General features: G+C 37.3%; 1 protein-coding gene across 1 annotated transcript in view; it reads left to right on the plus strand.

Moving 5' to 3' along the window:
• Positions 1–12,115, plus strand: part of GBE1 (1,4-alpha-glucan branching enzyme 1) — a 148,692-nt gene that overhangs the window by 78,254 nt on the left and 58,323 nt on the right. Inside the window, exons 11-12 of the mRNA XM_009274494.1 lie at positions 385–495; positions 3,458–3,629. Coding sequence (XP_009272769.1) covers positions 385–495; positions 3,458–3,629 — 283 coding nt within the window. The remainder of the gene's footprint in view (positions 1–384; positions 496–3,457; positions 3,630–12,115) is intronic.

Raw genomic sequence — 12,115 nt, forward strand, 5'->3', positions numbered from 1 at the left:
CACATATTTTTTTTTTTTTTTTTCCCCCCCAGTTTTTGGTGCAGTGCTCTCTTGCAGCTCCTGGCAATCGCATTGCCGACTGTATCAGAGGATTCACATGATAGATGGCAAGTCCAATTTTCCATGCTTATATGTGGAAGTACAGGAGAAGCAAAATGTTCTAGTTATTATATTTAAGTAGGGGAATTCAAAAGAAACAAATCTTTAGATTTGAAAAAAATCTAAAGAAAGCTCATTGCTCCAAAGTTGGGAATAGGAGAAGTTAAAGTAACACAGTTCACAATTCATTGGAAATTTCTGTGCCAAGATAATGAACAACGGTAGTAATGTGCTTTTAGTTAAAACAGAAATAATTTTTCAATGATCTTTTCTTTATTTCTGCAGATAATTAAGGAGCTGAAAGATGAAGACTGGAATATGGGCAATATTGTGCATACATTAACAAACAGACGGTATGAAGAAAAGTACATTGCATATGCAGAAAGCCATGATCAGGTATTGTATCTATTTGTTTATATATAAGCAAGTAAAAGATGAGGTTTAGAGGCTTTAGTAGATTTTGTTTTTTAAAAATTGGGGCAAGAGTTGAGAAGGATAGGCAACAGTTTCAGAGATAGGTAGATCTGGACTACTGCTCTTTTTTTTTTGTTTGGGTTTTCTTGTGGTGGTGGGTTTTTTTTGATCTTTCTTTTTAATAAAGGAGTCCTGCTTGGAGTGCGTGGGTGGTGGTGTTTTTCAGTTTTGTTTTGTTTTTTAAGAAATGAATCCTAGCTTCTTGTTTTGCCTGCCTGACGTAGGAAGGCATATAATCCATACTTTTGAAAATCTGGTTTCCATAAAGTAAGCTGGAGAACTATTTATGATAAGCATAAACAATATCACAATTTAGCAAATTTGTTCACTGAATCAGTGTTTGCAACTGTTGTATTCCCTTCAAGAAAATGTTTCCTCTCTGAAAGGACTGCAAATGCCAATCCTCTTTAGAGATCTAAATGAAATATTCTTTAACACTTTGATTCAAAACACAGCAATTGTAATGGTTCTGTACACAGAAAAATGAAAAAGTAATGACAAGTTTGGATAACGCTCATCTCCCGCAATCCTTTGTAATGGTTGTTTCTGAAGAATCAGAAAACGCATTGGTTGAGAATTTCAAAATTAGGAACTTTAAAAAATATAATCCATTTTCTAATAAAAAGTTTAAGTAACCTACCTTAACCTCTTTCTTCTACATGACAGAGGTTGACATTCTATTTCCTATACCTTCTATAACAAAAGTCTACAGAATTGTCCAAAACGAGACCTATATTTTATTTTAAAAAGATAATTCTGAGTTTATCAGCTTCCTTTTGTGTACCTATTTACATTCTTATCTCACACTGTTACACAGTGTTTACTTAAGGCACAAGAGAAGAGTCCCAGTCGTGGTAAAGAACTTCAGGTATTACTTGGAAATGCGTATTATTCTGTGATTATTTGTTTCATCCTAAAGCATGACATATAACATTACTGGTGCTGTTCTTTTATTTCATGCTGGATTTTATCAATTGAGTTGTTTTCCATATCACTATGTATTTTTGTTCTAGAATCTCATACTTGGGAAGAAGATCTATTTATTTTAAATTTAAAAAAAGAAGAGCAACTATGACGATTGCAGATGGACACCAGGATGATATGTGAAAAGCAGGATAGAGAAACAAAATGGGGGTGTAGATAAAATTCAATGCGGAGATACTTTCAGCACATAAGGGGCTGAAACAATTCCAGTTTCTGATCTGTAACAATGGGCTACGAGCTGACTATTACCAGTCAGAATACAGAGCCTCACGGTTATAAGAAGTGTGTGAAAACAGCAACTCAATGCTAATAGGTGTCAAAAAAGCAGATACAGAACTTGGAATTATGAATGGAATGGAAAGCGAAGAGCAAAATCAGTATGCCATGGTAGTCTTTCACGGTTTGTGTGCATCTTGAACGTCGGAGGCAGATTTGGTCCTGTTATCTCAAAGGATATACAGCTTAACTGGAAAAAATGCTGAGAGAGAGTTAGTGAGAATAATAGGAGGTGTGGATTGGTTTTCATAAGAAGAAGACTAAATAGACTAAGATTTCAGGGTAGAAAAGAGATTATTGAAGGGGGAAGGATAACAGCTTATAAAATCATGACTGGCATAGAAAATGTGAATAGGGAACATTTACCTCCTCTCCTAATGGAAAGATTAGGGGATGTTAAATGACACTAACAAATGCCACATTCTGAGTCCAGAGAAGAGCTGTTCCTTGCAGTTGCTCATTGCAGTCTTCAGTCTTGCCATTGTTGCATAGGATTTATTTTTTTTTTTAAAGATTCTTTTTTTACTTGAGGGAATCATCTAGATATGCTGTTATGCTGTTATATTGTTAGTTGGAAAACTAAAGGATGATGGTGCTTTTCAGCTAGACCTGTTTACAACTCATCTGTCTCTCTGGAATCTAGTGAGTTTTCATGCTAGAGTATAAAATGAGAATTGGGCTAATTGAACAAAAATTAGCTATTTACATACAAATGCTCCAAAATATTTTCAGCTACCTGCATGCTGATATATTAGAATAATCCTTGTTACATAGCATTTGTGTGGCCTTTCTCAAGTAACAGTAAACACTAGCAAGGTAGTAATTCAGTCACTGTTTTTAGACAGAATTACTAGTTAGTTTTTCTCTCTTGTGTGAAATCACAGAAAACCAATCACATTCTTGATAGCATATAAACGAACGTTTCATATTCACTCTGCATCTCTAAATCAGGCATGTTGTTAATAGCCCTTTATTTGTACTTCCCAGGAACTTTACTTGAGATGTTTGCTTTCTTATTTTCTGTGTTTTCTATAAAAAGTCAAAAATGGTAGGTCACTTGTGGCTTATTGAGTTGACGCTAACATTTCACATTTGATATCTGTAGGCAAGAAGGTTCTCAGAAGTAATTGTGCAGTTCGATCCCATCAGGTGAAATGTGGGACCACAACAGGGGTTAGACAGCTATTAGTTTATTGATCATATACTCACACTCCCATTGGTGCGGGGAGCCCCAGTAACCACATGGAGGGTTGCAAGGGGAGAACAGATGGTCGGGTCTGGCATCCAGTCGAGGCTCAGCTCAGGGACGTCCCTACCTCAATTTACATACTTTCTCTTTTTGGCAGCAGATTATATATATATCACGCCCACGTGATTACACATAACACAATGTTGCAGTAATTAGAAGCCATGGTCACTGTGACCTGATGATCATCGGCGGTGGCAGGATGTTTTCTTTGTGAACAGGGACTAGATCGCGCCCACCGTGATGTCCTTGACTGCTCGCCAATCTTCCGAGTCCTCCCCTTATGATATAGAGTGCCTGCTTTAAAAAAAAAAAAAATGTTAGAAACACTTCTAGTACACCCAAGGGTGTTTTTCACTTTTTTTTGAACTGTTATAGGCGCTTGTTGGTGATAAGACATTGGCGTTTCGACTGATGGATGCAGAGATGTATACAAACATGAGTGTGCTTTCGCCTCTTACTCCAGTTATTGATCGTGGAATACAGCTTCATAAAATGATTCGTCTCATTACTCATGCACTTGGAGGAGAGAGCTATCTGAACTTCATGGGTAAGTAATCTTAGGAACAAGTCTTTCATTTTCTCATCTACAGAATGCTTGGCAGGGAAATAAAACGATCTGACATCATCTTACATCCACAGTATTTATCACAATGCTGAAGTCTGGAGCATAAATGCTTTTATAAAGATTTAGTACAAAAGGTAATATGCATTGTTTTTCTGTCTGTAAGATGTATTATAAGACAGGAAAATAAAATCAATGTGGTTCCTAATTGTAATAGAAATAACTTTTAGAAATGTGTTAAGCTCTAGTTCAGGTTACTCTGATTTACAACTCGGACTAGTATTTTAATTGTTGTTCTGCCAGTTTGTCAGGTGGTGAGCCTTGCCTTACACAGCTGGGTTGTCTTTCGTCTCTATTATTGTACTCTCCTAAACTTTTTAGGTTATTAACAGTGAATTTACTAAAGACAGCTCTGAGATAGGAGGCACATGCTGCTATCGAAGCAGGGAAATAGTAACAGTTAGCAATGCTTTCTTTTTGTTCATAAGCTGTAAAATACAACTGTTGCATTGCTTCCTAAGCACTATTGCTACAAGAATGTCCAATAGTTAATCTCACTTCATCAGCAAATTACAGTTCCATGTAGTCATCTTAAAAGTTGAATGTTGTTCTTAGCTTTATACAAAATGCTGAAGCTATTTATGCTTGATGCTCTTTACCATATTCACGTTCCTTAATTTCTTTGCAAAATAATCCTTACTTTATAGTAAAAATCACAATTCTGTAATGTGGTGTGACAAGTTCTGTATAGCAGTTGTGATAGTCTCATGGGGGGAAGAAAAGGCTGAAAGCATGCTGTAAATGACCATCTGAGTTTTCTGACAATGAAACACTTGGAAATTATAGAAGTTTTAGCTTAATATTCCCTTCAACTTTTATTGTTAAATGTTTTGTATTATCAAGTTAAAGGGTATTGTTGGATGTATATTGCCCTTCTAACATGATAGTATATTTAAAATATATATTTTTCTAATTAAAAAACTGGAGAACATTAATAAGGCAATGGTGGCAATTGATTTAAGCACGTCTGTACTGATACATGTTCTCTTCCTTGGTATTACAAGAATACTCAAAAAATACCATGTTTGTGGTTTTCTTTAAAAAAGAGTTGCTTTAATTTGCAACTTCAGTACAGAACAAATCAATTCATTATATGGTATACTAGTAAAACTATTGTTTCCAATAAAATGCAGAAATTTTTCCCAAGAGTGAAGAAGAACTAATGAAATATTTACTAAGTAGTGTGTAGTCAGGCATCAAAACATGCAAGGTATGATGTGTGCGCTTCCGTTCAAATTAGTGATACTACAATAGTTAAGGAAGCAGGTGTTTAAAAAATACGTCAGCTAAACTGCAGATGTCTCTGCCCCAGACTGACTTGGTAAGGTTAGAAAACAGATCAGTAATTCAGTGAGGCATGTTAAATCCAGTGTGTCAATGCAAGTTGATTGAGCAATTAATATTGTGTATCCTTGAGTACCGCAAATGCTTCAGTAACTACGTTATAGTTTGCTGTATGTAAAAGGTGAAAAGATTGTAATAAATGTTGGAGGAGAAAACATATAAATTCAGAATCCTTGCAGTCTGGTGTACTTAAAATGCATGTTGCAGCATACTATCTAGTTAAGCAAATACAGTGATAAATTAGTTCTTTAACTTTCAGTTTTGAGCAAATGTTGAGGGTGAGGAAGAGAAGCCTCCTGTGGGGTGAGGGGAAGAGTGGAATCTCCTTTCACAACACCTGGAGAATGCACTCCAGGTGCCTCTGCTTCCTTAGGTCCTTCCATAAATGTCTCACACCTTCTTTTTCTGAAAACAAAGACAGCAAAGCAACTTTCTCAATACTCACCTTAAGAAAAAACAAACCGCTTCTAAAAAAATGTTGTATCAGGAGTGGAAATCTGTGTTCTCAAATGTATCCTGGAATTTCTCTTTGAGGATCTGGAATAATATTTACTTACACCTGTGTCGGAGTATCATTTGTACTCCATATGTGCAAGCAGATTCTTGTTGAGAGAAGTTGTTGAACACCGAATGCTTTCTCCTGTCTTTCTCACTTTTCACGCTGGACAGTTCTCTGTCCTTCTTACGGGGTATCTGTAAGAAACCACTGCAAAAATCCTGGAAGCTGTTGTTCTTATTTTTCATGTTTCTGGATGTTTAATTTTCACTGAAGACTTTTATTTTCCTTCCCAATTGCTAATATCCCAGTATAGGCAATCAATGATGTATGCAAACTTAAATGTGAGCAGGAAAGCTTTGTCATTTCAGTAAATTGGTTCCCTTGTAACACAAACCATTGGGAGCATTCTTTCCTCCAGTCTGTATTTTAGTTTTCTGTGCAGCTTTGCAAGTAATCTCTGGGGCTTCATGTGCCCATCTGGCATGGAAGACTTAACCTAGAAAGGGAAAAACTCCATATGCTTGGCTGAAAATGAGCATGACAATGATAAACGTCCTGCTGTAGTGAATGAATGCTCTGGATGGCCAGTTTCTTTAATAGTAATAATAAAAAAGTAGCAATTGTTTTGAAACTTGTGCTATGTCTAAATGATCTGCTTTCAAAGCAGGTAGGGAGTAACAATCCTAATGTAGCTGTAGTTTGTTCAACCCAACTCCTGTTTTAGACAGAGATTTTAATACTGAGACTGGCCAGTACTGGTCAGAAGTCATACAGCTTTAGGAAATCACAAAAATTGTAAGTTCTTCCGCACAATGCTTTAGTAGGGACACAGGTGACGCTTCTTCAAGGGTTTCCTCCGCCACAGCTAAGCTTCCACGAAGATGTTGACATAGATAATACATATTTGACTGTCTGAACTTAAATGACACTTAAAGAGAAAGCCCCAAGCATTCACAGTGTGTGCCTATATTAAATAGTGGAAGTAATTTTATTATGGGTAATAACAGGAAAAAACCCTTTATTCGTACTCAACTATTTTTGTTTGTAATTGTAGTGATACTGAAATACAATATGCATCCAATATTAACTTAATTAAAACCAGAAAAGTATGTGGAAAAACATTTGGAGACGTAGATCTTTGCCCTCTCTAATACGAAGATTTGAAAACAAATCCAAAATAAAACCCTGTATCTGACTAAAATTCTTTATTGTGAATTTAACCCCCTACAAAAATAACAAAAAGGCTCAAGATTTGAGTCTACTTCCTCAATTGCTAAACAAGGACTAATAGAAGTTGTTATAAGACTTCTAGAATACTACAGGAATCTTCTGATCTCACCTTGAGAATAAAGCAGCCACTGTTGTTACCCACTGGACAATGTTTAAATTCAACGTAAAAATTCTCACATATTTCCTGAAAATAATAGTTGAACTTACAACTACAAAACTGTTCTGTCTCTACATCCATACAATGCATACAGTGCATCCATTGGGGCTGGTCTTGTTCAATATCTTTATCAATGATCTGGATGAGTGGATTGAGTGCACCCTCAGTAAGTTTGCAGACAACACCAAGCTGGGCGGGAGTGTTGATCTGCTCGAGGGTAGGAAGGCTCTGCAGAGGGACCTGGACAGGCTGGATCGATGGGCCCAGGCCAACTGTATGAGGTTCAACAAGGCCAAGTGCGGGGTCCTGCACTTCAGCCACAACAGCCCCATGCAGCGCTACAGGCTTGGGGAAGAGTGGCTGGAAAGCTGCCTGGCAGAAAAGGACCTGGGGGGTGTTGGTCGACAGCCGGCTGAACATGAGCCGGCAGTGTGCCCAGGTGGCCAAGAAGGCCAATGGCATCCTGGCCTGTATCAGAAATAGTGTGGCCAGCAGGAGTAGGGAAGTGATCGTGCCCCTGTACTCGGCCCTGGTGAGGCCGCACCTCGAATACTGTGTTCAGTTTTGGGCCCCTCACTACAAGAAGGACGTTGAGGTGCTGGAGCGTGTCCAGAGAAGGGCAACGAGGCTGGTGAGGGGTCTGGAGAACAAGCCTTCTGAGGAGCGGCTGAGGGAACTGGGGTTGTTTAGCCTGGAGAAGAGGAGGCTGAGGGGAGACCTCATCGCTCTCTACAACTACCTGAAAGGAGGTTGTAGCAAGGTGAGTGTCCGTCTCTTCTCCCAAGTAACAAGTGATAGGACAGGAGGAAATGGCCTCAAGTTGCACCAGGGGAGGTTTAGATTGGACGTGAGGAAAAATGTCTTTCCTGAAAGAGTGGTGAAACATTGGAACAGGCTGCCCAGGGAAGTGGTTGAGTCCCCATCCCTGGAGGTATTTAAAAGACGTGTAGATGAGGCACTTAGGGACATGGTTTAGTGGGCATGGTGGTGTTGGGTTGACGGTTGGACTCGATGATCTTAGAGGTGTTTTCCAACCTCAATGATTCTATGATCCCTTCATTCTCCTTTTGCTTCATTTTCCATCCCGTCTCTGAAGAAAAACTGTAGACAATTGTACTTGTTCCTTCCCCTTAAATATTATTTTTCTTTTCTCTTGCTCATTGCCTGTGCCTTGCACTTAGGGAAACCTTCTGTGGGACATGGGAAGGAGCTGTGCCAGTTCTTCAGTGAACTTGTTTCCATGTTCCCTCCTTATCTTGCAAGATACATCTGTTTGTCTATCTAGATTTAGAAAAGCAAGGTAGCTGCTTTCTTGCAGCTACATAAGATCCAGCCCAAGGGGCCTTAAATAGCATTTTAGGTCCTTGGGATCCTTCATAGCACAAATATTTACTGTTTTATGCCACTGTAGGGTCTTGGTTTTCAGCTTGGTAACAATCATGTTCTTGCTTCCTTCACTTTAAATTGGCTTAAACTCAAATATATTAATTTAAATTGAGATTAGTTCCTACATGAACTTCTAGCACTATTTTTCATGACTCTTCTATAGTAAAACAACTCTTAATCAGGACTCCGGAGACCAAGGCTCTGTCCCTGCAAAACAACTTTTATATATATGTGTGTGTATATATATGTGTGTGTGTGTATATATATATAAAAATAAAAGCTAGAAAATTATTTGCAGTAACTAGAACATTTTTTGCAATCATGAGCATTGACTGATGGTGTTACCGTTTGGGTTGACATTTACCTCTGTTTCACTAATATCATAAACTCTATCTGTAAAGCTTCCTTTTCCCACTTGTGAGTTCATTTACACAGTAGTTTATCTACTTTCTCTATGCTTAGGGGTTTTTTTGGATGCACTAAACCAGTTTTTTTTTCTCTAATGGTTTGCTATGATGACACCTTGTTCTCTCTTTGGCCTTAAAAATAAAATAAAATGCTATGCATCATGTATTCTTTTGAGCATTTTTGGAGAGAGAAACTTAGAATTTTTTTTTTTAAACTAAAGGATTTTGTAACATAAGGATTTGAAAATATGTTGTCAAACAAGTAAAGGAATGGTGCAAAACCTGTATCAGTAGCACCAATATCAGGGTGGGAAATGTGTGTACAATTTACTTTAAGGTTTAAAGATTAAAGATTTGAAATAAAAATGATACAACATCACTTATAAACGGGAATGTTACTTAAAAGAGAATCTGAAATAGTTTTATTGCTACCTATTCTAGATAAAAAGAAATTGTATCAGGGACAAGAATATTTAGCATAAACCTAAGGGGGGGGCTGTTTTCCTAGATATGTTGCAAGCAAATCACTTTGAATTTTTACACTTTTGTCCTGTACACTTCCTTATGCTTATTACTCCTGTGCACTGGTGACAGTGTGACTTTTTAGACCATGACCTAAAAAATGGCCTTGCGAGAGCAAATGCTCTTTAAACTAGCTCCCTTCAGTCAACTCCTTTTGATTAACAGCCTTGAAGTGCTCACTTGGTAAAGACTGCAGGTTAGGATACACAGTTTGAAATCATCCTTCTTGATATGCTTACCTAGTTTAGCTGGCAAATGTGCTTTCTGTGCTGCCAGTTCTACCAGGTGCTTTAATTTCATGGCAGTCTGACAGAAACAATTGTCTTCATTTTAAAGTAGAAAACAAGAAGGGTGTAATGTGAAATCTTTCCTACAGTTTGGCATAGACTTCTTGTCCTGTAGTGGTAGGCCACGTACAACTTTGTTCCATAGTACCCTGTATGGCCCCATTCACAACTTGGGGCGGGCAGTGGCATGGGGAAGAACCCAAATATATAGATTAGGCTTCATTAATTGCTTTGAGAGTCTCTTCCGGAAGGCCTAGAGGTGCAAACTGCTAATATTTGTTGTTCATTTAGAGTTGATTGAAACAAACTTCATTTCTACACTTGCTCAAAACACATTAGAGTGACTGGGAGAAAAGCAATTAGAGACTGTCTCATAATTTAAAACTAAACCACACATGCACAAACTATTTTTCCTTCTGTCCCACCTTCTCTTCACAAATTAAGTATGTTCTCAAATACTAGACATCTCTTGTGGGGGTTGATTGTACTTCCTCCTTGAGAGGGTAGGGAAGAAAGCTCCATATATGCGTGTATGCCATTTAAATACATAAATAAAATGGTTACTAGCAGCAGTCTATACATGTGATGGTGCGTCGGTGTCCACACTATGGCTTCTCAAGTCAGGAACCTTGAAACAGAAGCCTTCATAGTCAGCAGCATCCTCAGAACTGCTCAAGAATCAACATTGCTCCAACCATGTTCATGGATTGAAATCCGGGTAGGATTTTCCAGGGTAGGAGAGAGAACTGTCTAAATTGAGGTGGCTGTTGTGTGTGGTGCTCCTTTTTTCTTTCAGAGTAATGCTGATGTTTCCCTAGTTTGTTCCTAAGTCTTAAGTCTGCAGGGTATCAGATATTCCAGTATTATTAGTGTAGTGGATTTGTAGTAAACCAAGACATTCTGACATCTTGTTTCAGTTACAAGGTGTTTTTTGGGGGTTTTTGGGTTTTTTTTAAAGAATGGGTAGTTTTCTAGTTGTTTTTCTCTGTTACTGTTATAAAGAGATTTGAATTTTAAGCCTGAGTTAAGTTATTTTGGGAACTATAGATATTTTAATTCTGCCTACTACCATCATTTAACCACGGTGATACTGTTATTGAGACTTCTGCTAATGTCTCAAGCTTTGTTCTTAAGACTCCATCTGTTGCCTTGCATCTTGTATGATTTGTACATCTCACAGTTCAGACTTGTAACATCTTTTCTGTCACCATGTGCGAGTGCATACAACCTGGTCTACTGATATAATAGTTTGTGTGATGTGAGGACTTACTAAAGAATAATAAATGAAGTTATAAAATAAATATATTGAAGTCATATTCGAAACGAGTTCCATTTTCTGTTTGTATGACAGCCTTCATTTTTGCTTTATTGTTGTTTTGAAGAACAATCACACTAATAGGCGTCAATATAGTATAACTTTATATATTATAACTTCACAATTTCAGCACAGGTTTTTGGAGGAATTTCTCTTTTCAAGCATTCAAAATTATAATTTATTACAGAAATTATGACAGTCATATTGTTACGAAAAGCTTTTTTCACATCTTCTGTATTTCTAACTCTGCAGGGCATGGCTGTTATTCTGTCCTTTCATAATTGTTTTTTTCCTCCATAGCCACAAAATTCAGAAACTCTTTTCAGTAAACTATAATTAAACTATATACAGATAGCATTGATTAGTTTTACTTAGCTGTCTTTTATGAAAAAAAAATACTCAATAGTTAAAGATAAATCTAAAGACTACAATATTATGACTAAATTATATTTTGTTTTCAGTTTCTTCACCTTGAATTCAAATAAATTTAAAATCAATAGGTTTACCTCACTTTCAGACTCCTTCGCTTTTTTAATTCAGAATGTAAGAACTGTAGTAAAAGCTCTGTGTTAAAAATGTATCTTAAATTTATTGGGAGTTGTGCATCTAAATGCACATATTTGTACATAAAAAACTGTTTGGATTAGTCTTTAGATGTCAAAAATTAAGATTTCTGTAGAGGACAGAATATTCTTGCCTATTAGTATGGAAGTGTGATACTTTTTGTAAATTTGATATGTTGATTTATATTTATATATAAAAATATATATGAATGAAATATTTCTATATATATTAAAAAGGTTTCTTTGCTCAGTGATTCATTAAGTGTGTAAGTAATTAAGTGTAGTCATCTGACACTTTCTATGCTGTGGTTAACTTGGATCCAAACAAAATACTTTGAAAATTTTCTGTTTATATAGTCTGATCCCCTTGTCCCCTTGTCCAGATCTTGTCCCCTTGTCCAGATCATTGATAAAGATATTAAACAGATCTGGCCCCAATACTGAGCCCTGGGGAACACCGCTCGTGACCGGCCGCCAACTGGATTGAACTCCATTCACCACAACTCTTTGAGCCCAGCCATCCAGACGGTTTTTTACACAGCGAAGAGTACGCCTGTCCAAGCGTACTGAGCAGCCAGTTTCTCCAGGAGAATGCTATGGGAAATAGTGTCAAAGGCTTTACGAACGCCGGTGTACACACCAGCCACAGCCCTTCCATCATCCACTAAGCGGGTCACCTTGTCATAGAAGGAGATCAGGTT

Source organism: Aptenodytes forsteri, unplaced genomic scaffold (assembly GCF_000699145.1).
Source record: "Aptenodytes forsteri isolate BGI_AS27 unplaced genomic scaffold, ASM69914v1 Scaffold207, whole genome shotgun sequence".
NCBI classification, from domain to species: domain Eukaryota; kingdom Metazoa; phylum Chordata; class Aves; order Sphenisciformes; family Spheniscidae; genus Aptenodytes; species Aptenodytes forsteri.